Here is a 26,953-nt window from a genome sequence, read left to right on the forward strand (position 1 = left end):
TCTTTGTGTCCTGAGCACCATGACATCTGGGCGGGAAGAGCTGTTGAGCAAACAGTGGTGGTGTACCAAAATGCCTGACAGAAGTAAATCCAGGAAGGGGTCTTATTTTGGCTCCTCATGCACAGTCTATCACAAGAAGACATGCCTATGGAGGATGTGAAGACATCTAGTGGGAATGGCAGCTGCTCACATCCCACCCTGGGAGCAGAGAAAGATGCACGCTGGTCCTTAGCTTGTGTTTTTCTATTTCTTCAGTCCAGGATGCCAGCTCATGGGATGGTGCTGTCTATGCTCAGGGTATGTCTTCCCCCCTCAGTTGAACCTACCTGGAAACACCCTCACAGACTTGCACAGAGATGTATCTCCTAAGTGATTCCAAAGCCAATCAGGTTGATAATGAGCATAAGCTATAACATTCTCAGCTATGGTATTCTATCTTGTGGCTCAGCAAGCTAACACATTGTGAATACATGCGTGCATATGAGGGTGCTTGTGTGCGCACTTGCGCATGCGCGCGCGCGCACACACACACACACACACACACACACACACACACACCCCACTGATCTTAGCTGTCACTTCACTCTTTTGTATTTGGAAAATTGGGCTGTTTTCTACCTCTGCAGCTGATCTCATCAGGTGCTTCTTCTGGCTTCCTTGAGCAGAAGGCTGAGCCTTGTCCCAAACACAATTTTTTTCTGCAGTTAGAACCCAGGGAGGCTATTCAGATGATGGCATCTCTCTTACCCCCTCTTAATGTTCAAATGGATGAGGTCTAGTGTTAGGTAATGGAAATCCTACTTTCTCACCTGTCAATCAATCAGCCTTCTCATGCTGTGAGACCCAGTCAGATGAGAGGAGTACATATGAGTGGCCACTGCTGTGACCAAGACCTTCTTCGAGGCCACAGTGTCATAGCCAGTCTGGAAAACAGCTGTCCCTGACTTAGTCTCTCTGGGTTCTTATTCCTCCTGCTCCATAAGTGGACACCTTCTTCGGGGCCACAATTGTCAGAGTCAGTCTGGAAAACAGCTCTGTCCCTGACTTAGCCTCTCTGAATCCTTATTCCTTCTGCTCTGTAAGTGGGAACTGCCACATTTACCTCAAGGCCAAATGGGAACACCCTAGTGTCCTGTGGATGCACAGAGCATTCGCTAGCTGAGCTTCTGTCAAGTCTCCTCTTAGAGACCCTATCTGCAAACACTGGGGAGTTGAGGGATTTCGGTGGAAACCCTGGTGAATAGAAGGTTCCCTTCAAAGCCATTGCAGTGTCGGAGGAGAAATTCACATTTTATTGCTTAGTATGTAACCACATTTGGATAATGTAAGATATGGTGATAATTAGAATAAGAACCACAAGGAGGCTTCCACATTTCTCTGATGCTCCCCCCCCCCCCCGCCAATCTGTATGTGTGTGTGTGTGTGTGTGTGTGTGTGTGTTCATGAGTAAACGTTCACACATGTGTTCACATGTTAGAGTACAATGGCCGAGCATGTGTTATGGCTCATCCTCATTATTAGCCTGACTGGATTTGGGATCACCTAGGAGACAGCTCTGTGCAGGGGGAACCTCAACAAGCATGTGTGTGATGTGCCTGTGGAGGCCAGAGGAGGGAGTGAGACTCCTCCTCATACTAGAGTTACGGATGGTTGGGAGCCACCATGTGGGTGCTGGGAATTGAATACAGGTTCTCTGTGAGAGCAGCCAGGGTTCTTCTGCTCGTAACCACTGAGCCGTCTCTCCAGCCCCTCAGCCCCTTTGGACACAGAGTCTGTCCCTGTCACCATTGGCTAACCACTGAGCTTCAGGGATCTGCCTGCCTCTGCCTCCTCAACTCTAGGATCATAAACACAGACCAGCATTTTTTAATGGTTCTAGGGAACAAGTTCAGGGACTCACATTTTCATTTCATTTCAATGACCAAGACAGACTTGGATGTACCTCTGATGTCTCTGACAGCATTTTACTTTGCCACAGGTATTCTTTTATGACAGGACACTGTATGCTATTGAATGGAATCCCCCCTATGCAGAATGGACCAGGCAGGTGGCCACCCTCCAAGGAGATGGCAGATGTTCTACTTGGCCCAGCTTTCCATGTCTCTGCTGGAAACTGGACCCTGGAATGAAGGTAGACCAGTTAGGCCATCGTGTAGCTTTGCTTGCTGGTTAGGTCAATGTAGAAGATTGCTTTTCTCCTCAAATGGGATCTCCTAGCCCCAACTACTGGCCCAACAACATGGCTCCCTTGTAATTAGGAGCCTGGCATGGTGCCCAGAATCCCTGGGAAAGACATCCACAGCACCACTGCTTACTGTAAAGCTGTCTTAACCAGATCGTGCTGTGCCATCTGAGAAGTTTGGGCTTGGACTCCAGCTCCAGACTCCAGGGTACATGCAACTGTGAGCCTCTTTCTTGTCTTAAAAAAGGATGACTTTTAGCTTTAATCATGTGTACATGGGTGTGGAGGGTCCAAAGCCAGACTCAGGAAGAGTAGGGGATTTGGGTTTTGCCACACGAAAGTCTACCCTGGGGTTACCATGTAGGAAAATCAGTTTGGCCTCCTGGAGGATAGAGGATATGAGGAAGAAGTTAGGTGAGCACAGGCCACTTTGAGACCTACATTGACACTGGCTTGCACCTGATAGCTCTGCCACCCTGCAACAGTCACATGGGCAAGCCTAGAGTGGCAATGCTCAGAACCTGTTATAACTTAGTGTGATAGCATATTGTTCAGGAGTGTCGTTATCCCTCAATGTCCATGGAGATCAGTTCTAAGATCCTGCCATATGCCAGACCCATGGATATTTGTATTTGGGTTCTGGAAAGGGTTGGAATGGATAGAGCAGATACGTATTAGATTGGTTTACATGATACTGTCTGGGTAGTCCAGCAGTGGCTGTCTTACACCGTGAAGGCTGGGAGCTCTGTAGCTAGCTGCACATCCACAATGTTGGGCACCTCAGCATCCCAATCTGGTGCTGAAGGCTCAGAAGATTCCTAGAGAGCTGTCTCCAGTCCATACTGGAGACAAAGAAGTTGGGTTCTGACAGCTCAAAGGATGGCAGCAGCAGGAACAGGATAGACACATTCACCAGCCAGACACCAAGGCAAGCAGGTAGCAGGTCTTTCCCCAAGATCTCTTTCTATCTGAGCTGCCATGGGAAGCCACTGCCCACTTAGGGGGAGGTTCTCCTCTCTTCAGTTAGTCCTTCCAGGAAATGCCCTCACAATCCCACCCAGAGTATAGCTCTTAATTCTTTCCAGATTCAGTAAGTTGACAAACAGATCAACCACCCCAATGCTTACATCCTTCTAGAGAAGGAAGTGATGTTGAACAGGACTTGTATGATCAGGGTGCTTCAGATCACCTCTAGCTGACCACTGATGGTATCAATATGTAAATGACATGCAAATGGAGTGGTTAGGGACGGTACCATGATTGCTCCTTTGCAGATGCATTTTCTTTTGAATTTTATGTATATTTATTTAGTGTGTAGTGTGTATGTGTGTGTGTGTGTGTGTGTGTGTGTGTGTTTGGGTGTGTGGCTAGAGACTGGCTCTTAGTTCCCTCAAATGGCCCATCAAAGTCACCACAGCCTAGGGTGGGATCTCTCCTCAGCCCTGTCACAGTTGTCAGTCCCAGGACATTGTTGTCTACAGACCTCACAGGCTTTATCCTGGAGATGGGCAAAGCCTCCTGTGGAGTTTGTCTGAGGTGGTAAGCAATCTCTGAACTTACTGGGCCAGGCACCACTCAACCTCCCCACTCACTGAAGAAGTTTGTGTTTAAACATCCGAACCCAGCTCTGATAATCCGCTGTGTCCCCAGGCTTCTGTGTCAATCAGAACAAGAGAGGAGATGTGGCTGCCTTGAGCCTCCCTCTTCCTTTCTGCAGAGGCTTTTTCTCTATGATGGGAGGGGAAGTGGGGATGGCAAAGCTGCCCACCTGCTAGCTGAGGCACAGCCTCATAAGCTGGGGCAGGGTAGAGTATAGTGGCTTTCCTCTGTGCTCTGGCTGTGGATCTAAGAAGAGACTGTTGAGAGGGCAATGAGAAGGGGAGTCATTGGCCAAGCTTGGGCAAGCTCAGCTCCACAATGCAGAGTGAATGCCCCTTGGTACACAGTAGGGAGGCAGTGACCCCAGGGTGCCAACTGCCCTGCAGCAGGAGACCAAGGGAATGAAGGGGCAGGGCCAAAGGTGGCAGTCTCTCTTACATCTTCCTTTGAGAAGAAATACTCAGAGAAAATACTTTGCTGCCCCTCCCCTTCAGCCAGGACCAGGTTTGCTTGTTGGGTTTCTTGGAGCTCTTCATTCTTTTAGGTAGCCTGTGGGGCAGGAGGGATGTTACCCAGGAGACTCCCAGGCTTATGAACCACACACAGTGAACTCTTGCAGCTATTCCAGGCTGAAGTCCAAGGTCCAAGTGTGACTTTGATAAGCACACTCCTTAAGGGTAGCTCAGCATGCGCACTAGTCTAGGACAAAACAAGTTCACAGTGACCCTAGCTGGGAAACAGGCAGGTGCCCTGGGGTGGGCTGAGGTGCCAGCTAACATATCTGTAGGGACTGGAAAGAATAGCTCTTCTGTCTGCTGTGCTGCCCAGCCCCTGGCCCACAACATACCTGGCTCCTATGCATCATCCAGCAAGGCCTCCTGTGCAGGACCTGCACAATCCTCAGCCTCTCTCCATGCTGCCCTGACTCCTTCCACTGCCTTGTCCTTGAGTCTTTGGTTCCAGGCTTAGTCGGGTACACTGTATCAGAGACATCAAGAAGAGCAGACCTTATACCCCTCCACACACAAACTCTTCTGATGGAATGGGCACAGGACCCAGAAGGTGAAGGGATTCTTTGAAACTATAATGAAGAGAAAATTGAAGTAAGCATCAGCCAGGAGGGAGAAGGAGGGAGGGAGGGAGGGAGGGAGGGAGGGAGGGAGACAGAGACAGAGAGAGCGAGCTGGGACTTCTGGGTGCTGCTTCGGGGCACCTCCTGTTCCATCAGGTACAGTGTTGAAGTGCTGCTCTGGTATGTAAGGAGGTCTTGAGGCTTGGCAGGATGCAGGGCTCTGACCTGCCTGTGGCATTTCCCTGAGGTCTATTGAACAGGCTGGGATGCCTGTGTGCTGCCTGTGACAGCAATGCCATCCTTCCCAGGCATGGTCTGAGCTTGGTGGGTGAGGTTGAGTCTCTTCCCGTGAGCCCGACTTGTAGGGTGTGATTGGCAGGTTATGGATTTAGAAGCCACGCTTCAAAGAGCGTGAGATGAAATTAATGTTAAGTGTAAGTGTTTGAGGCGCCACAGAGAAGACGCTTGTCAGTTTCTGAAAACAGATGACACGTCTCTCCCTCCCCAGAGCTAGAGGATCCGGTGACATGGGAACTGTGCCTCCTCAGGTGATTCATTTCCTGGATGCTCTGCTGGCCAGTCAGCTCTGTGGACAGGAGCCAGATAAGCACCTTTTCCTGCCTCAACAGGGGATCATGCTGGAGAAGGGCATGTCCCTGTCTACTGAGTGTCCTGAGTCCTCAAGGTTCCAAGAGCCATGTGAGGGTAGAGCTCCCTGGGATCAGGTCAGATCTACCCTGACTCTCCATAAAGGAGTCCCACTGAGGGTCTCTTGGGAGGCACCTGGAGTCTCCTCAAAGGGTCACCACCCACACATCACATCCATAGGCCTCATGGAAAAGACAGGGCAAGGAGGGCTAGTGACTGTGAGTGAGTACCAGCCTGGTGCTATACATCCTGACATGTTAAACGTGCAGTTGGTGAAATGTCTTAACACATCCTCTGCCCTATCAGGGCCAGGGGAGTATCTGACCCTTCTTGGCTTGAGCCAATACCTTGGCTTTGACACTGTCTTAGATTCTCTGTTACTGTGATAAAACTATGAGAAAAAGCAACTCAGGGAGGAGAGAGTTTATTTGGCTCACAAGTTAGCATACAGTCATCTACGAAATCAGGGCAGGAGCTTAAAGCAGGAACCTGGAGACAGGAACTGAAACAGAAGCTATAGAGGAACTTTGCTTCTAGGCTTGTTCCTATGGCTGGCTCAGCCTGCTTTCTTGTATAACATAGCACCACCAGCCCAGGGGTGGCATCACCCACCATGGGCTGGCCCTTCCTTATTGATCATTAGTCAAGAAAATGCATTATAGCTTGCCCATAGGCCTATGTGATGGAGGCATTTTCTTGGTTGAGGTTCCTCTTCTCAGATGATTCTAACTAGTGCCAAGTTGACAAAAATTAACTGGCACAGGCACATCCTGCTCTGTGATGGACAGGTCCCATGACACCATTGTCTTACCTTCCTCTTCTGCCCAGCAGCTCAAAGCAGTGCATGGAACAGATGCCTATGACATTTGCGCTGTTACTGAGTTATTCTTACTGACAAACATGGCTGAAATCAAAGAAGACAGCATCCCCCTGCCTTCTCTCACATCTAGCCCTACAGCCTCAGTGGACTATGGAGCTCTGGCCCTTCCCTCCCTCTGAAGACATCTTTGGAAGCATGGACAGGCAGTGGTGGAGGGGGGTTGGGTGGCCACTGCTGCCTGGAGGTTCCCCAGAGAGAAGCAAGCAAGCAAGTCATAAATATTTACATCAACTTCATTTGCATAGCAAACATAATTACTTCACACAGAACCATGTGGAGACTTCATCCTTGGTAGCTTATATGGCAGCAGGTATATCTCTTCTGTCCCTGCCACCTGAGTCCTTTAGGAAGTGGCTTTCCAGCCATGTACTGACAGTTCCTTACTTCAGGGTGAATGGGCCTCTTGTTCTACCCACCAGGACAGGCTATGACACTGCTAAACCTTCCATTCTGGCTGTTTTCTGCCTTGTGGTCCTGTCCTGTTCTTTGCTTGTCACCATGAGCAGTGGGAATGATGGTTGCTCCCTCAATGCCATGCCGAGAAATGTCCTCAGCTTTAATAGTTTCACCTGCTACTGGGTTTACCTTTTACAGAGTGCTAGAACCCATTTCTGGCAAGTTCTATGCCACTTTAGAGTGGGGATGGGTTTTCCAAGCTCCCCTAGCATGCCCTCTCCTCTCCAGCTGAGAGCATGCCTCTGTCAGCATCTTCATCGGTGTGACTTAGTTGTACAAAGTGATGGGTTTGCTGTGGTGTTTTCACAAAAATCCATGTTGTAGCTTTGGTCCTCTTCACCCCACTCCACAACCTTGTTCCCTGAGCTACTTTCCCCTCCTCTTTCCAAACACTCCTATTGTCTTAGTTAGGGTTTCATTGCTGTGAAGAGATACTATGGCCAAAGCAACTCTTATAAGGACAGCATTTAATTGGGGCTGGCTTATAGGTTCAGAGGTTCAGTCCATTATCATCAAGATGGGAACATAGCAGTCCCCAGGCAGGCATGGCACTGGAGGAGCTGAGAGTTCTACATCTTCATCTAAAGGCTGCCAGGAGAAGACTGTCTCTGATGTGATTTAGGAGGAGGGTCTCAGGACTGGCAAGATGGTTCAGTGGTTAAGAACGCCGACTGCTCTTCCGAAGGTCCTAAGTTCAAATCCCAGCAACCACATGGTGGCTCACAACCATCCGTAATGAAATCTGATGCCCTCTTCTGGAGTGTCTGAAGACAGCTACAGTGTACTTACATATAATAAATGAATAAATCTTTAAAAAAAAAAAGGATGGGGGTCTCATTGGCCACAAGGCCATACCTACTCCAACAAGTCCATGCCTCTTAATAGTGCCACCCCCTGGGCCAAGCATATCAATCTACCATATTCCACTCCCTGGGCCCCATAGGCTTGTTCAAACACATGAGTCTATGGGGGCCATACTAGTCATAGCATATTAAAAATACATTTAGTTCAACTTCCAAAGTCCCCAAAGACTATGGCAGTCTCAACAATGTTAAAAGCCCAAAGTTCAAAGTCTCTTCTGAGATTCATTCAATCATTTAACTGTAATTCCCAAAGCAAGACAGGAAACAAGCTGGGCAAACACCAAACTGCATCTCCAAGTCTGATGTCCAACTCCTTTCAGCTTTATTGACTGCAACAAACTGCTTTCTCCTAGGCTGGTTCTACTCCCTGTTAGCAGCTTTCCTCAGCAGGTATTCCATGGCTCTGGCATCTTTAACATTTGGGGTCTACAAGTCACCTTCAGTTTCACAGCTTCTTATTTCAATGTCTGGGATCCACACATGATATTCTGGGTTCCTCCAAAGGGCTTTTGTGACATTTCCAACTCTGCCCTCTGTAGTATTCTAGTCTCCGGTTGATTCCATTCCACTGGTGCTGCTGTTTTTGATGGTCATCCTATGGTACTGGCATCTCCAATAAGATGGTGTCTTCTGTTGCAACTAGGCTTCACCAATAGCCTCTCATAGACTCTCTTCATGGTGCCAAACAGCTTCTTTGCATGACCCCTTCATTTCTGAGCTATCAACTGCAACTGAGGCTGCACCTTCAGTAATAGCTTTCCCTGGCCTCTCATAGTGCTAAGTCTTAGCTGCTTTCCAAAACCCCTCCATAACTTTAAAACCAATACCACCTGGGTGATTTTTACACATTACCAAGACCACCTGCAGCATGAGGTACAGCCTTGGCTATCTCTGGAACACAGATTCTTTGTGATCTTAGAAAATACTTCCCAGAAGATTCTACCTCAGTGATGCTGGTCTTAATCATCACTAATTTTTTTAGCTCCAGCTAACCAGCATCAATTGTCCCATTAGTCCCTTTTATTCTTGACTCTAAAACCAGAGCCACATAGCCAAAAGTTGCTGAGTTCTGCTGCTTGCTAGGGTTAGAACATCCCCTCCCCCATTCTATTACCAGCTTTCTGTTTTTCAGCTCCCTCACTGCCTAAGTTTGACTGTCCTGGAACTTGCTCTGTAGATTGACCTTAAACTCAGAGATCTGCATGGCTCTGTGTCCTGAATGCTGAGACTAAAGGTATCTACCACCATGCCTGGGCCTAAGCTTAGCTGGGTAGGATCTTGCTCCAAAGTCACCACTCCCTTAATCTGTTTCTGTCTTTGAACGTGGGATTCAGCTCAATTTTACTTCCTGGTGCCCTTTATTACTTGAACCATACATTTTATATTGTCCTTTCTCAGCTTGCTCCTTTTCATTAAAATGTTCTTCATAAGAATGAACTTTAGTAACCACACAACAGAATTTATATCAGGCTGTTTTGAGACTTCCTTTGTCTAAGTGATTAATCTAAATCTTTATGCCTTAGCCTCAGGCAGACACTTTGAACAATGGCAAAACACATCCATATTCTTCACAAAAATAGTCTGTAAACCACATACTAATATTCTTTTCCATTGAAACCTCTGGGGTCAGCAGGCCTACATAGTTAAAGTCACCTTCATCACTACTATCTTCCATATCTCTGCTAGGATGGCCTATTAAGCCCCACTTAAAGCATTCCATGGCTTTCTAAATTCAAAAATCCTCAAATCCATATTCTTCCAAACAAAAGCATGGTTAGGCCTATCACAGCAATACCCAGTTCCTGGTACCAAATTCGGTCTTAGTTAGGGTTTTATTACTGTGAAGAGATACTATGACCAAGGCAACTTCTATAAGGACAACATTTAACTGGAGCAGGCTTACAGGTTCAGAGGTTCAATCCATTATCATCAAGGTGGGAGCATGGCAATGTCTAAGCAGACATGGTGCTGGAGATGCTAAGAGTTCTACATCTTCATCTGAAGGCTTCCAGGAGAAGACAGACTTTCACATGGTTAGGAGGAAGGTCTCATTGCCCACCTCCATAGTGACACACTTCCTCCAACAAGGCCATATCTACTCCAAGGAGGCCACACTTCCTAATAATGATACCCTCTGGGCCAAGCGTATTCAAACCACCACACCTACACTTAAGCCATGTGTATATCTATACATAGACAAAGACGTGCCAATGTTATATCTAAATATACATATACACATATGTTTAAAGTGTATTTAATATATAATGCACATATTGAGTACGTGTTTATTTAATACATTGTTTAGGTAATACAGATGAGAGAAAATGAATTCCTTTAAAATTAGTATTTCCAGTGTACACTCCAAAGCCTTTGCAGTGTGTAATGGTTTCAAAGACATCTATCTACACTACATTCCTAGTCTTACCATCTGTGTTCACTGAGGTTCTTAAAAGGGAGAACAATACACACACACACACACACACACACACACACACACACAGAGAGAGAGAGAGAGAGAGAGAGAGAGAATGTCAATGAAATGTATGGTCTTTTCTGAGTCAGGTTCTCATTGCATAGTCCAGGCTGGCCTTAAATTCAAGAGATCCACCTGCCTCTGCCTTCTTAGTAAAAGAAAGGACTCCATCTGGCTCTTGCTCTCTGTTCTATCAAAAGGCCAGGCAAAACAAAACTCCACTTAAAATAATATAAAGAAGCAACTTGGAAGAAACTCAGGTTCCTCTAGGGTCAGATGTTCTTGAATCAAAGTACTGCCCAAGGTTTCACTCTCTGCTGAAAATCACACTCTACTCAGCAGCCTTACTGCATTAAATCACCCAGTCTTTTAGGAAGGAGAGCAGAGCTCTGACCACCCAGAGCAAGGCAGAAGATCCATTTGCATTAGGAATAAAATCCCAGGGGGGACCTTGCTTAAGAATAGTTACACTCCCCTCTGCAGAAATAAAGCTTTCTGCCTTATCAAAATGCTTAAGATTTTGAGGTCACTTTCTTGAGACCTGTCATAGTTAGGGTTACCATTGCCATGATGAAGCATAATGACCAAACACATTGGGAAAGAAATGGGTTTTTTTGGCTTACACTTCATCCAAGGAAATCAGGACAGGAACTCAAACAGGGCAAGAACCCAGAGGCAGGAGCTGCTACAAAGGCCATGATGGGGTACAGCTTTCTGGCTTGATTAGCCTGCTTTCTTATAGAACCCAAGGAAGCTGGAAACAGAGGTCAGTGCTGCAGCCTCGAGGATTGCTTCTTCCTGGGGAGACCCACCCCCACAGGGTTCCTTTACGTTGCTATGTGATGTCAGTTCAGTGTAGGTGTGTATGACTCTGAGCCTGCATCTTATGGTTTGTTGTGGGTGTACTTATAATGGCTTCATTCCGGGGGCTCTAGAACAGTATAGGCATTGGCTTAGGGTCTCTATTTGGGGCTCCAGGACCATTCCCTGGTTACTTGATGTCACTTGCTGAGTGCTTCTGACTGTCAGGTGGCAGGCAGCAGAGCTACAGCACTATGGTGAGATGCTTTTTAGCTGGATCTCTCTCTCTCTCTCTCTCTCTCTCTCTCTCTCTCTCTCTCTCTCTTTCTCTCTCTCCCCTTTCTTACTTCACTCCCCCTTTCTATTATAGGGTATACTATAGCCCAAGGTGGCCTCAAACTCACAAAGTAGTCAAGGATGACCTTGAATTTGAGATCCTCTTGCCTTTACCTCCTAAGTGCTGAGATTATAGCCTGTTCCACCACATCTGCTTTAGAACGAATGGTGCTTTAGAAGGTGGGGCTCAGGGATTCTTGCTGTTAGGCAGGCTCTCAAGCTCTCTATCATTGAGCGGCATCCCCAACCCTCAGGCTGTGTGCATGGGTGGAACAGTTTGTGCCCAGGGAGCCTTAAGAGCATTTGAAGGACAGAATACCCAACAAAGGCAATAATGTAAGGAGAGAAGCCTCCATTATGGCTCACAGTTTGAGTGCCCACTCCTCCATGGTGGGAAGGCATGACATCAGGGCCATGAGACAGCTGGTCACATTGCATCTGTAGTCAGGAAACAGATGCATGCTGGTATTCAGTTTATTTCCTCTCTCTTTATTCAGTCTGGGAATCCAGCCCACAGGATGGTGCCCTCCACACTCAGGATGGGTCTTCCCTCCTCAATGAACTCAATCTAGAAACTCCCTCAGACATGTCCAGAGGCCTGTCTTCATGGTGGTTCTAAACTCCCCCTGTCAAGTTGACAATCATAATGAGTCCTCACAGAAGAACTCCTGGGAGTGGGTGGGATAGTAGCCCAGCCTTCTGATACATAGAATACAGTCCTCAGTGAGGAGTTCACAGACCCTATGAACCCTTGCTGCCACTGTAGACTGTCCCCATGCCTCTGGACAGACAGTTGTCCCCACACAAAGATTGCAGTGGAACAAAAATGTCATGATGTGGTTGCTGAGTATTGATGGCCAGGCATCACTTGGCTCGGGCCTTTGTGGTGGTTCACTTTGTCAATTTGATACAATCTAGAATCACCTGGAAGAGAGGAACTATCTAGATCAGGTTGGCCTGTGGGCATTATCTTGATTCTTAATTGATGTGGGAAGACGTATAGCCTACGGTGGGCGGCACCATTCTCTAGTCAGGGAGTCCTGAACAGTGTAATAGTCAAGAAGTTGACTCAGTAGAAGCAAGCAAGCATCCATGCGTTTATTCTCCCTCTGCTCCTGACGGTGGATTGATGCTTTAAGTCCCTGCCTCAGTTTCCCCTCAGTAATTGGCTGTGTGGAAAATATAAGCAAAATGTATTTTCTTTTCTATCAAATAAGACAAAACTACATTTAAAAAATTGTAAAGAAGCCAATTGGTAGAAATTAACATTCTGCCATAGTTGGCTTGCAGTTTTTGGAATCAAAATATATGTTCAAGTTTTATTTCTTCCTAGAAACTGCATGGCTATTAGCCAGCCAGGCAAGTAAGGATGTGAGGCTGAGCTCTGGTCACCTGGGTAAAACACAAGATGTAAAGGGTTTCATTAGGAATAAAAATCCAGTGTGACTCCTGCTGCCTGCTGGCTTCAGTGGGTGCAACATTTTTTTCCTGCTGAAGTGCTTTGGATTGTGTGGTCATTTTCTTGAGACCCATTTCTTACAACTCTAACCTGGAGTTGTAAGGCAAATAAACCTTTCCTTCTCTAAGTATCTGTCACAGCAACAGACATGAAATGAGGACAGCGTTTGACGATGTAAGCGCAAAGAGACCCGTGGTTGTGCAGCTGACGTTGAATTCTGTGATTTTTCACTCTGCAGGTGGCTATAATAGCGGGCAACTTTGAACTTGCAGAGTACATCAAGAACCACAAGGAGACAGACATTGGTGAGTAGGCTTAGGGAGAAACCACAGCCATTGTCATCTGAGATCTTCCTGGGACTACTTGTGGAGCTCTCAGCCTTGGGAGTCCTTCCCTTATAGTGGGGAGGGTTGTGAAGACCTTGGGGGATGAGCAATACACTTCCCTTGAAGAGTACCACTCTCCTCTCTCCTGACAGTGCCTGCTACAGGCACATGTGAAGTGTGCAGGGCCTCAGGAATGGGGATGTTTGAATTCTGCTGGGGTTTGGTCTAGGGTTCCCACCTGATTCAACTCTCTTGTTTCCCAATATTGATTTAAAATGTATGCCTGTAGCTGTGCATTTCTGCAGATGGTTAGGGTCTAGCAACATTGGCAGGTGACGCTGATCCTAGGGGAGGTGGGGGGGTCGGGAGGGCTGGGGGATATCTCTATACCTTCCTCTCAAGTTTGCTATGAGCCCCAAGCTTTTCTCAAACAGTCTTTAAAAAACACTACAGAAACAAAATCAGAGAAACTGTGTGGGTACCAAGGAGGAAATGCACTGGGGAGCTGGCTTAGATGTGCTTATTGGAAGGCACAGACTCATGTGTGGATGGGTGGCAACTGAGAGGGAAGAAGAATGTGAGGTCCTCTCTTCTGCCCTCCCGTCACCTCTACTTGGTGTCCCCCTCCCCTTTCTAGTACCACTTGCACCAACCAGGAGGCCCATCTCGGGGGCTCCTCCCTGCTCCCACCGTCCTACCATGGGCTGGGCCCAGTCTTGCACAGTGGATGAGCCAGCCGGCCTGCGCCCTCCAGCGCTGGGCTTCCACAGGACCTGCAGCGGGGAACAGCCCCACTGGACCGGCAGTGGTGAGCCCTTGAAGGTGGAGTTGTCCCATGGAGGGGCTCTGGGATGGAGCTTCTTGGGGCCTTGTGAAGAAGCAGATGGCATCTGCCTCTCACTGCCTATGCCCTCACCCTGCTTTTGGGTGTCAGAAGTGAGCGAAACTACTCTGTCTTGCTTTTAAAACGTCTTCACCATGTTGAATGTGTGTCTTGCATCGAATGTGGCTGGGATCTGTCTTGCTGGGAAGTTGGATCGTGATGTAGAGCCAGACGATGGGCTTGTGTCACCCTGTACTCTGCTCTGAGCATCAGCATTGTTAGAAGAGGGATGTGTGTAGAGCTCAAACCAAGCGAAGTCCCAGGTTCCCAAGCTATTCCCTATGCTTGCCTGCCTCAGCCTCATTCCAGCTGTGAGCAGATTGCAAGTGCCGAACCTAATGTTGATATCTTGTCCTCTCACATGCATTCTTCACCTTGACCAAGTGAGTTCTTACCTGCAGAAACAGTTGCACCATCCACAGGTCCTATATTAATTTATAACCTTCCCTTATATTTTACCACTTCAGAGGGAAATGGCTTCCCTTTGAGGGATGGCAGGCCTGGGAACTTCTTCCCAGAGTATCCTATGAGGTTGGAGTCAGTGCCAGCAGGACACCTCATATGGGAATGCAAGTGATACTGCCCTGTGGAGGCTGAGAGGGAAGATACATTTTGAGGGAGACAGTCACTGTTCAGGGCTCCTAAAGTGGGGAGTCTGTATCCTAAGACTCCAGTCTGGTGTAGGGAGCTGCAGACACCATGTCTCCTTCAGCACATAAGAGAATGTCTACAGGGACCAGAAGTATGAGGGGTTAGAGATGTCTGGGTCAGAGCTCCCCATGACCAATGTGATCTCTGACCACCTCCTCCGGGGAAGACCCTGGCAGATTAGTGGGTCCAGAAATCCCCCCCCCCCGTGCCCTTTAGAAGGTGGGGGGGGGGCTCAGAGACTGATAGCTTCTGTAGCTCCTCCCTCACCCCAGGCTCTAAGGGTGATGTCAAAAGTACTGAAGATGTTGGGTCCCCTTAGAGGTTATGTGACTTAAAGATCAGTGGCTGCTTACTTTGAAAAAGGCACCTGACTTTTCAGAAGTTCAGCCTTTGGTACACATTGTCTCATCTTTGCTGTTACAGTGCCGCCTCCTCCTGAGACCTGGTCATCATTTGCTCTAGATGTTTTTTTGTTTGTTTGTTTTTTTTTTTTTTTTTTTTTTTTGCTATCCCACTACTCCCTAACTCTACCGTTTTCTGCTAGCCTGGCAATTGATCTGCAGAGATAGCTTGGGAGCCACTCCTTCCTCTCTGTAATGGACTATGCTCACCTGAATGAGAGATCTCTTGGTCTCCTCAGGCAGTGTTGCACAGTGTGTATTCGATAGTTGGGTTTTCTGAGAGTTTGTGTGGCATGCAGATTCCCTGGCAACCACTTTGTGTGACTCCACGAGGTGCCACTGAAATCACTATGCTAACGTCCTCTGGCAGTTCAGAGGCTGGGCACCCACCTTTGTGTCTCAGGGCCTACCTGGGCATCCCCATCTCTCATGAGCTCATTCAGATAGGATTGGCCACACATCAGTTCCCAAGAATGACAAATGACAGCAGGCTGAGCCGTTTAAAGTAATGAGTTTACTCTGCCATTCTAGGGGACACGAGGTCAGAATCAAGATACTGGGTTGTTCCGCAAGACTCTGGAAGGGTTTACTTCAGACTCTTTCCTGTGTTAGCTGCTGCTGCTGGTCTTTGGCCTCTATGGGTTTGTGACACGATTGCAGTCTCTGGTCTGTGATAACCTGACCTTCTCTATAGTTATAGAGATTGTCAACTTGGGGTTTAGAATCTCCATGAAAACAAACCTCTGGGCGTGTCTGTGAGTAAGAGTCTACTTAGTTTGGGTTAACTGATATATGAAGACCCACACTGAATGTGGGTGGTACCATCCTTTGCTCTGGGGTCCCAGACTGAATAAAAAGAAGAAAGCAATTTAAGCACCAGTGTTTATCTCTCTGCCTCCTGACTGTGGATTTGATGTGACCTCACACTCCTGATGTCTCACACCCCACGCCATCCTCCGCCATGATGGACTATGTTCTCAGGCTGTCTATCAAATAAACTTGACCTTTTTGTTTGTTTGTTTGTTTTTGTTTTTTCATTTTTTTGTTTTTTGAGACAGGGTTTCTCTGTGTAGCCCTGGCTGTCCTGGAACTCACTCTGTAGACCAGGCTGGCCTCCAACTCAGAAATCTGTCTGCCTCTGCCTCCCAAGTGCTGGGATTAAAGGTGTGCACCACCACGCCCAGCTCTTAAATTGCTTCTTACCAGGCATGTGGTCCCAGCAGTGAGACAATTAACTGTTCAGCGTGTCTCAACTTCCTGCCTGATCTTAGGACACCAGTTTGGTCCTGTATCTAAGATGACCTTCCACTCAATATCCTTAAACTGACCATCTGTGAGAAGACCCATTTCCAAGGCCATAATTGTAGGGCCCAGAGTTTAGTGTTGCCTGTCTCTGGGCCATCGCCTCTTCCAGGGCAACAGTATTGGACTCTGCACACCCCTCAGTACCTGCTGCTCAGGGAGGCCAGGAAGTATGTGCTAAGTGAGTGACCCTCCTCCATGCTGTTTGCCATTCAAGGCTGGCCTTTCTGTCACTTTCCTTCCAGCATGTGTATTTGTGCTCATTCATTTAGAACTCTGGGGACTGTTTTGGATGGTGTTCCTCAGGAGCTGTCTACCTTTGGTTTGGAACGGCCTCTCTCTGGCCTGAAGGTTTATTTGCTGGGTAAGCTAGCTGATTAGAGAGTCCCAAGAAGCCTCCTGTCTCAGCCTCCTGTGCATAAACCTCTGTGGAGGCTTTTTACATGGCTTCGGGGATCCAAACTCAGGTGCTCACACGGTGGACTAAGCTAGTATTCCATGTTGTAGTCTCATAGTTTAAGCTTTGCTACCAATCTGTCCCTAAGTGTGTCCCCCATTTGTGAGTCTGGCACCCCTCACTGCTCATGAGCAGAGAGTCCCGTGTATCCTAAGCTGAGGAAGGCTGAGAGAGGCTGAGCTGCTGTCCTTGAATCTCAAGCAGGAGGAAATGAAGGTAGGAACCCCCCACCCCCAACACACACCTCTGTCAGGGTGGGTCAGGTTAGGGCACATGTCTGTATGTAGGGTAGTGGAAAGCTCTCCACATCCCAAGTTGGGGATGGTTAATCAGGGAAAAAACTTCCTACCGAAAAATCAAACTGTCCTTGCTTTTGAATGGGCAAATCTTTGTTTTCTATACTTGCTAGTGTGATAGAAAAACCAGAGCACTTCAGAAGTGCAGAGGTGGTCTTGGGGAAGGCAGCCATAAGACCCTGCGGTCAGAGCCATTTGGCAAATGGACACCTGGAGTTCATGTGGCTGCAGCTCTCCTCCCCAATAGGCACAGCATCATCATAGCGTGCACATTTATGTGCGAGCCGGTCACAGTGTGCGTGCTGCTCTTGTCTGATTCTGCGCTGCTGTTTTTTTTTTTAAAGCACCCCCCCTTAAAATATTAAACGTGCCTTCCATCAGATTATTTTATCTGCCAGCTGGAGGAAAGTGCTTGTTGGGAAAGGCTGTGAAGAGCGAAGTTAATCCCTGCTTGCTGTCACCCACTGTAAGCTGTGGCTGGGCAGATGAGCCGAACCGGCTTGAGGTGCCTTGACCACAGACTACTTAGGATGACTTCCATAGGATGGCTTCCATTAAAGCCAAGGCCAGGGGCGAGCCGGGGAGCCCACGTCCGAAATAAGCATGCAAGTATTAAGCATGTGGTACGCTGATAAGCTGCGGACCCGGCCAACCTGTTTTCCCCAATCTTTGGTGGTTTTGTTCTTGCCTGGCTCTGAGGGGAGATGCGCTGTCAGATGGATTAAATGACATGGGTTGCGCTTCTTCAGCGGAACAAGGTTTGTTTTCCTGTCTTGTCCTTCCGCAGCTATGGAGAGAGTCGAGAGAGGGTGTGTGTGTGTGTGTGTGTGTGTGTGTGTGTGTGTGTGTGTGTGTGTGACAGACAACGCAGTCCATAGAGCTGAGGTGTGTGTGTGAGTTTGGTGCCTGCTTAGCTGACTAAGGAGCACTTGGATACGGTTGCTAGGTTTCAAGACCGGGAGCCTGTATCATTACACTGTGGATTTGCATAGATGATGGATAGAGGGAGATGTTTTCAGATTTCTTAGTGTAATATAGTGTGTGTGTGGGGGGGGGGTGTGAGAATGTGAAATTTGAGCTTGTTTTGACTGATGGTTCTTTGAGAATATACCTGTTTGGAAGATACCACCTGCTGGGAAATTAAATAATTCCGACCTGAGAGATTTCTGTTTTCCTGGCATTTTCACTATGAAACGAGCTACTTCCGATGAAGCAGGCAAGGCTCTCAGAAGTGAGCCGTGGGAGCCTTTATATTCGCCAGAGAGACTCTCCAGCAGGTCCTCGGGAAAACCCAAACGGTGACCTATTTCCTTAAATTTAACCAAATGCATCAGGGCCCCCACTGTGGTGTCTCCCCTCTGTGGTTCTCCCCAAGGAAAGGGAGAAATGATACTACAGTCGGGCAGGCATTACACAGTTGTGGATAGGATTCCCACAGCAGATTTTCAGAGCAAGTAGCTTAGCAGAGGAGGGGGACAGAAAGCTTCTCAGACACTGCAGTTTCTAAACAGATGGTCTGCTACCTGGCTGCCGGGGGCTCACCCTATTCTTATTGCCCTTTGAGGAGATTAGAAAGACATGTAGAATTTTATCAGTCTAGGGTGTGTGTGTGTGTGTGTGTATATGTGTGTGTGTGTGTGTATGTGTGTGTGTGATGTGTGTGTGTGTGTGTGTGTATGTGTGTGTGTGTGTGTGTGTGTGTGTGTGTGTGTGTGTGTGTGTGTGTGTATGTGTGTGTGTGTGTGTGTGTGTGTGTGTGTGTGTGTGTGTGTGTGTGTATGTGTGTGTGTGTGTGTGTGTGTGTGTGTGTGTGTGTGTGTGTGTGTGTGTGTGTGTGTGTGTGTGTGTGTGTGTGTGTGTGTGTGTGTGTATGTGTGTGTGTGTGTGTGTGTATGTGTGTGTGTGTGTATGTGTGTGTGTGTGTGTGTGTGTATGTGTGTGTGTGTGTGTGTGTGTGTGTATGTGTGTGTGTGTATGTGTGTGTGTGTGTGTGTGTGTGTGTGTGTGTGTGTGTCCGTCCTTGCATTGGGTTGATTGTTCAGATCTGTCTGTGCCTGGGGTCTGGGTTGCTGTCTGCCGTTGAAGGCATTGGTCTAGTGGTTTATTGTGGTTCTGTGTTCGCTGCCTCTTCTATTCAGGAGTTTTATCCCCAGTCATAAAGCATAGTTGTGCCACCTGAGTGATATGGTTTTGTTTATTTGTTTGCTTGTTTTTCCCAGTGACATCCTTGTGCTGCAGCTGTGTTAGGTGGGGGTGGTGTCTTGAATTGGGGATTTCTAACACAAGACCTAGGTGAATATCCACTTCAGATCTACTGCCATCCATGGCCCATCCTATGCGTGCGCTCGGCGCCTAAGGCACTGTGGTTTTGTTCCTAGTAGGCTATGGCAACAGGCCGTGGCCTTCTTTCTGTCTTGTGAGCATCTCCATGTGATTTGTCTTCGTGATCTCCGTCTGTCCATGTGCACTCCAACCACGTGCACTCCCACGTGCCCCCCTAAGCAGCTCTCCATCTGTTCTAGCTTGCTGCATCCGCTCTCCCTTGAACCAATCGGAGTGCTGCTTGAGAGAGGGGTGGGTGTGAACACAATGTGTCCTGCTTTGGTCCCTCCTTTCCAGGTCACCCTGCTTCCCCTGCAGTGGACATACCTGGCTGCTGGCAAGTATATATAGCACCCCTGCTCTCTCCTGCACACATACAAACACCTTTGAGTTCTAGGTCGATCTGAAACCTTTCCTGGCCTATGACTTCCAGGTTCTGCACACCCCGAATGCAGGAAGCTCCAGAGGTATGTCTATGTCACTGTCCTCTACCCTCATCCCTGCAGTCTCTAGCAGTTTCCTTCAACATGAAACACCTGTCTCCCTGGCTGCAGCCTATAAGAGTGCAACTCCCCTCATGCCAGTCAGCATATCCATCTTATCCTCAAACTCAGAACCGACTGGATGTGGTTGACTAGCCATTTAAAGGTTCCCGTGGCCCCTCCCACACTGTCCTGGGTACCCACTGAAGCTGTCACAGCAGGGTATCCTGACCTGGAGACCCAGCACTGTCATCCGCTGCTTGCTCCCTCCTCTGTGATCACTATCCACTCCAAAGTCTCTCTTGCTGTTATGAGGCAAGAGGGCTAGGCCAGAGATGGTGGGGGGGGGGGTTACAGAAGTGATAGACAGCTCTTAGTAAAGGTCTGAACCAACTAACAAGCCTTCTGTCATTTATGTGGAAGAGCGTCAAGTTTCTGGGGAATTCCTGAATAATGAAACACCTGGGAAAGAAGGTGGTGGCTGTGGGACACGGCCACACACCCGAGCAGAGGGCTGCAGGTCTACAAGGGTCTGATGCCTCATCCAGACTTCGTAAGGGATAATCTGCACAGAGCTATACTGTTCCTGTTCCTGAATACCTCAATCTCATACATCTACTGGGACTTGGAAAATTCATGGAAGTCTTGAAAGCCAGGATTGTCCTTGTTCTTGCCTATGTAGCGTACCACCACCATCACTTGAGCCAATCCATCTTTTCCCAGCCCTACCTACCCACTTCTTTTGTTTTGTTTTTGTTTTTGTTTTTTTCAAGGTGGCATTTCTCTGTGTAGCCCTGGCTATGCTGGAACTCACTCAGTAGACCTCCATAGACCAGGCTGGCCTTGAACTCAGAGATTTGCCTGCCACTGCCTCCCAAGTGCTGAAATTAAAGGCATGTGCCACCACAACTGACCCCTACCCACCTATGTTTATCAGTCCAGTCTCATCTGAGGTCCAGGTTGGTCTTCAGTTTGTCTGTGCTTTCTCTGCCTGCAGGCTCTTCTTCTGGCTTGGGTCCTCCATAGGGGAAGACATCGTCCTCCCAGGCCTTGTGCTCTTACCACAGAGTCCTCCCACCTGATTTTGCTTTCCCTTGTGTGGGCTCCTGGGTCCTTTCTGACCTCCTTCATCCTTTCTTGTTCTCTTAGACCGCCCTGAGCCCTGTATCAGCAGGGAAGGTAAGGGCAGTCAGCAGGTACTAGAACTTTCCATTACATCTTAAAAACTATAACGTTAGAACTTTGTAGACAGTTGCTTCATGGTTGCCATAGGCAGCCAGGGAGAAAGACTGAAGTCTACATAAGAAGTATGGAGTGTAGGCAACCTCAGAAAGGAGGAACAGTGTGTCTCACTCATCTAACTGACTTGAAGTGGGCTCCATCCATGCTCTATCCATCCATACATACATGGAAAGTGGGTCTCACTCTACAGCCCAGACTGATCTCGAACTCCCTATATACCCCAGACTGCCTTCAAACTAGTGGCAGTTTTCCAGCATCAGCCTCCTGAGTACTGGGACTTGATTGCTTTTTACCCAACTGGGATGGAACTGTACTGTCAGTCATGATCCCCACCCTACCCTGCATTCTACCAGTGACCAGAGCAGAGGGAGACTCCAAGAATGCAGACCCTAGACTCAGCTATGGGTGAGAGCCTGATTAGGCTGTGGACAGAGGTCTGTCAGAACAAGTGGCCCTAAACCCTTGCCCTGCCCCTGCAGACCTCAGACCTGCCTCACCACAGCCTACCTAACACCCGTGGGCCTCAGTGGCTGGCAGTGAATATAGCAATGGCTGCCCACCCACCTGGAATTGCTGGCCTCCTCCCTCTCAGGAGCTCATTCCTGTGCAGTTTCCCCTCATGCCAACCTGGGAAGGTCACACAGAGTGGCCTTTCTGTGGTTTCTACACCCTGGGGTCCCTGTCACTCATAACTGCATCCCTACTGGCTGAGTTTACCAGGACCCTCTTCCTGCTTTGTGCTTTTCCTCTGCACACTCATGCTTCTCCTAGTCCTCGGGTCCTCAGGCTCCACTGCAGACACTGTCAGCTGCTCAACTCTCAGAGCCTAGGGCAGGAACAGGTCTTCTAGTCAGAGCTTTCTCAGGTCAGTCTTTAGCCGCTTTTCCAGGTCTCTGGGATGTTAGGTTCTGAAGCTCAGCCTGCCTGTTGAGAGTGTATAGAAGGCTTGCTGGCTACCAGCCCGAATCCCAGTCTCCAACCACAGCCTTGGGCTGCTTAAGGGTCTTCAGGGGCTCAGGGCAAGTCAGTGAGGCAGGGCGGCCACCCTGCTTCTCTCCTTTCCCGTCCATTCCCTTCACCTTCCTTTTGTTTTCTCTTCCTTCTTTCACTCCTCTTTCCTGTAGTATTTGACCTTCACGCTGGCACTGGTGTCCTACCCTAAGTCCGTACTTGCTTCTGCCCCTCTGGAGGGTCCAAGAGGCTCCTTCCCAGGTTCCCACTGTTCTTGCGTAGCTCACCCCTGTAATCTCAGCATTTAGGAGAATAAGCAAGGAGGATTGCTGTGGATTCTAGGTTAGCCTGGCTATACAGTGAATTTTAGGTAAACCTTCACTACTGCAGTGAAACTCTGTCTTTCAAAAAAAGTATGTGTGGGGGGCATGTATGAAAGTGAACATGTAGTTGGAGGAGTTCTGGTCCGGGTCCTTGCTGCTCACTGATCCTGAGAAATGTCTCTCCTGAGCATACATGGCACATGGAGACAAGCCATGGCTGTAAGACTTGCCCTACCCTAGCAACCATGGGGAAAGCTGTGGTGATGACCTCAGCATGACCTTTGTGTCCTGCCCGACAGGTTGTTCTGCCCAGGATCTCTCTTTGGTTTGCATTCAGTTTCCTGGTCCTTATGATATCAAATGCAGAAAGGACTGACTCAGACCACATAGAGAGCATAGTGTAGCCCCACTCAGGGATGGAAGTATGATTAGATCCCTTCCTGACCAATCAGAGGCCTGGAATTTCAGCTCCTGCTGATCATAAGAGGACTCATCTTCAGTGACCTTCCAGCCCACGGGTATGAAGGTTCAGTTTGACAGGAGTATGAAGCAGTTGGTCCTGTAGGATCCACACTCAGGAAGCAGAGAATGACTAGAACCCTGCTCCCTGCAACCCCACTTTCAGCAGAATTAGCTTATTTCAAAGACATCAGCCATTCAGTTTATCCAAGGCCAAATGAGACTAGGGATTAGGCTCTGATTGTTTGCTTGCTTCAACTCCTGGGCATTGCGTTAATGAACAGCTGCTTTGAAAGTAGGTATCCCATTTAACCCTGGGCTAGACGTGTACTGGGGACCAGCTCTGGTTATTCACTGATCTCAGCTCCTGGGCTTTGCCCTGAAGAACTGCTTGGCAAATTACTAGGCATGTAAGACCAGTCCTGACTCAAAGCTGCCAGTAGCATACCAAGCATGGTTTAGGATCAGTCCTGCCAAAATCCCAAGGTCCTTGTAAGCTCTGTTTCACCCTGACCCCCTCACCTATGCCTTCCCTGGCAATGAGTTCAAGTACAGTTCTGGAAGTGATCACAGCGCCCATATTGGCTCCAATTGAGCTTTCTGTGAAGCTCTCTGAGGACTCTCAGCCCTCAGTGAGCCAGGGAATACCTATGTTCAACACCAGAACTTGAAGACCTTCCTTTAAAAAGCCTCATACCCACAATGGCTTCTGGGTAGTAGAACTGAAGAAAAATCATTAGGCCAAGGACCAGAAAGGGTGAGATTACATCTGTAATTATTTTGGTGATCTTGGACTAGCCATGTTCTCTTTGGACCTCAGCAGAGGGTCAGCTCTTCCCCTACACCCCTTGGAGCTATATATATCAGATTCTCTCTGGGTCAGAGCTGAGCCCAAATGCAAGAAGGATTTAAACAGGCAGCAGCAGAGTTGGAGGCTCTTTCTTGTGGCTCTTTAAGGCGGTCCAGCTATTCCAGCCACGTGGTAGGGGCTGCAGACTTGCAGGATGCGTGTGGTGGAATTAAACGGAGCAGAGGAAAGGTTCCTAATTCTGCTCTAATAAGCAGCAATAGCAGGACTTCACCAGGGCTCCAGTGAGAAGAGGGAGGGTTCCCCCATGCGTGTACCTCCATGGGGCTCACTCCTACCCAGCTGGAAGGGACAAGTCAGAGCGCAGGGAAATGGCAGGAATTATCAGAAGAAAAACAGAGGTGAGCGATCACAGCTTGGTTTTGTGGCTCTGCTGGTCCTAGCTTCTGAGGCAGCCAGGACAGGCATGAGAGACCCTCACATCACTATACTGCCATGCCCCGAGGCCATTGCTGTATGGGCTTTACTGTCCAAGAGATGCCAATGTAGCTGATAAAGAGCCCTAAGGACATTTTGCTTCTTCTAGACCAAATCCGCGGGATGTCCCTCATGATTCTTAGAAAGAAGCAGTGTCAGGTGGTCTGAAGGAGCAGAAAGCTCAGCTGGAACAGCAGGGAGGGCATGAATGAATCAGGAGCCTTTTGCAAAGGGTCTTTGTCTAGTGGCCCTGCCCAGGCTCCTGGGAGCCAGATGGAAAGAACCACTTCTAGCTATGGGAAGTTTCCAGAATTGGGAGGCTGCTCCTGACCGAGAAAGAGAAACTTATTTGCTATGCCAGAGGAACCTTCATCAAAGGAGAGGCTGATCCCCTGCTCAAGGCTACCCTTGACCAAGGCCACTGTGGTCATGTGGTGTGACGCTGCACTCCTGTGGTAGGAAGGTAGCTTTCTGTGATTTCCAGAGTGAGGTCTTACTGAGAGAGTAAATTCTCTAGAAAGTGGGTGGAGGCAGCCAACTGATGTACAGACACTGAATCCTCACATGCACCCCCCCCCAGTCATGTCCTTCTCCCAGCAAGGGATGGGGTGGGGGGGAAAGTTGTTACAGGAGAAGAAAGACTGAGCTCTGGGGTCTGGCTTTGTTCTAGTCCCTCCCAGAGATCCACTTGGTCTCCAGACCATTAATTCCATTCTTCCTGAACTTCCATGAATCTCCTGGCTAAATACTGGCTGCTGTGTTTTTTGTGTAACATGAAATACATGCTGCTGGCTGAAATACAGCTTGTGGCTTTAGAGAGGTATATATAGGGTGGCCTTTCCGATGTCTCTTTCAATCCAAGCCAGCAGGACTTTCCTCTGCTGCTGGGGCAGGTGCTCAGCCTGGCTTCCCTACTCCCCTACACCACTATGTCCACCAACTCTCTTTATTTGCCTGTCTGTCTGCCCTAAGACTCCAGGCTCATCAGCCTGTGATCTGTACTATTCCCAGCCCAACACCCTGAAGGCTCTCGGGCAATATTAATTAAGTTGCCAGCTCATGTCAGGGAAGAGGACCTGTCTTTCTCCGTAGTGACTGTTCATAGAACATAAATCTTTTCTTCCATGTCAATGCAAGTGACTTTACTCAAGGAGAACCCTGGTCCTCGCTGCCAAGACTGGCATCTGAATGCCTTCTGGGGAAATGGCTTTGGCATCAGCCCATCTAAGCAGTCACAGTGGCTACTAACATGCATTTTTCTTTCTTCTCATTCTCAGATCTGAGAAAGGCCTAGGAGAGGGGTGAGTATATCAGAAATACTCATCATGAGCAAACAAGATGGCTCAGTAAAGCAAGATGGCTCAGTAAAGCAAGATGGCTCAGTAAAGCAAGATGGCTCAGTAAAGGAGCTTTCAGCTAAGCCCAGATCCCACATGATAAAAGCAGAACCGTCTCCCCAAAGTTGTCTTCTAACCTTTACATATGTACGTAGCACAGATATGTAATTAAAAAAAAAATCCCAGCTAGATCTGGAAGAATGAAGAGGGGCACATGGCAAGACTGGAGGGTAGAGGCCTGTGAAGCTGGGACTGGGCCAGGCCTAGCTCATGATGGCTTTCTTCCGTTTTAGGTCAATGGCTAGTACTAGGCCACATGGTCACCCTATAGCCTGCCAGGCAGAGCAGAGTGCTATGCCCAAGAACAGGACAGAATGGGTCAGGAGGAGGGCAGGTGACAACTGTCAGCAATCACAGCAGATCTGAGGAATAGTGAGCTACTATCCCAGGAGCTCTGTGGGTTCTAAGAGGAGCTCAGGGTTCAGGCCCAACTCTTGGCTCTGATCTCGGCTACTGTGTCTTCTGGTTGCATGAAGAGGCTGATGGGAAGGAAGGGGAGATGTCTCAGTGGGTAAAGTACTTGCCATACAAGTACAAGGACCTGAATTCCCACCCACAGAATCCACCTAAAGCCAGATATACTGGAGCATAACAGTCATCCCTGTGTTTCCAAGGTGAGATGGAAGGTGGAGACAGGAGAATCCCTGAGAGCTTTTGGGCCTGCTAGCCTGGTGCACAGATCAGTGAACAAGAGATCCTGCTGCCTCCAAGAAGGTGGAAGGTGAGGCTTGACACACCAGGCTGCCCTCTAACCTTTATTTGGCACATGAACATGTGTACACACACACACAAATGTATACAGAGGGATAGCCTGTCAATAAAATGTGTTCTGTCACTGAGCACCACGTGTTAGTGGTTTCTAGGGACCTCAGTTACCCAGTCAGCCACATGTGACCCTCAGGCACCTGTAATCTCAGCTATAGCCCTGATAGAGGTTTAGCAGGATCCATGCCATAACCCCGTGGCAACCCTCCCATGCTCCTGCTGTGGAAAGAAGCAGGCCTGCTTTCGTCAATTCCACCATCCTGTGGCACCAGGTTAACCAGCAGCCAGTGCAGACGGCAGGGTAGGAAGTGTTCAGTGAGTGTGAATTTCAGTGCATGTGGATTTCAGCGCTTTTGAAAACCCCATTACTGAATTTGGATAAGACCTTTAACATTGACATTTATTCTTTTCTAATGTGTCATTTAAATACAAATACATGAATCAAGAAAATAACACTTATTACATGACTGTTACTGAAAGTAGTCTTGCTGTGTGAAGGAGCAATGTGAGACATGTCCTTCATGTGTGGCCCCATGCAGGGAATGCCTGTGGTTGGAAATGAGGGCATAAACAGAGGGTGTCTAGTGGTGCCTGGCTCAGTGCCAGGAGATCAGAGATGCAGAGATGCTTGTGTCGATGGTT

General features: G+C 48.4%; 1 protein-coding gene across 20 annotated transcripts in view; it reads left to right on the forward strand.

The window, feature by feature from the left end:
• Positions 1-26,953, forward strand: part of Shank2 (SH3 and multiple ankyrin repeat domains 2) — a 447,967-nt gene that overhangs the window by 137,255 nt on the left and 283,759 nt on the right. For 14 of the 20 annotated variants that reach the window (XM_006508521.4, XM_006508520.4, XM_017322093.2 and 11 more), the window contains exons 11-12: positions 13,008-13,074; positions 13,733-13,903. In XM_006508521.4, coding sequence (XP_006508584.1) covers positions 13,008-13,074; positions 13,733-13,903 — 238 coding nt within the window. Of the gene's footprint in view, positions 1-13,007; positions 13,075-13,732; positions 13,904-17,154; positions 17,844-26,953 lie in introns of those variants that run through there. The other 6 variants (XM_030242323.1, XM_030242322.1, XM_006508530.4 and 3 more) reach the window with 2 other exon arrangements.

This window comes from Mus musculus, chromosome 7 (genome assembly GCF_000001635.26).
Source record: "Mus musculus strain C57BL/6J chromosome 7, GRCm38.p6 C57BL/6J".
Classification (NCBI taxonomy): domain Eukaryota; kingdom Metazoa; phylum Chordata; class Mammalia; order Rodentia; family Muridae; genus Mus; species Mus musculus.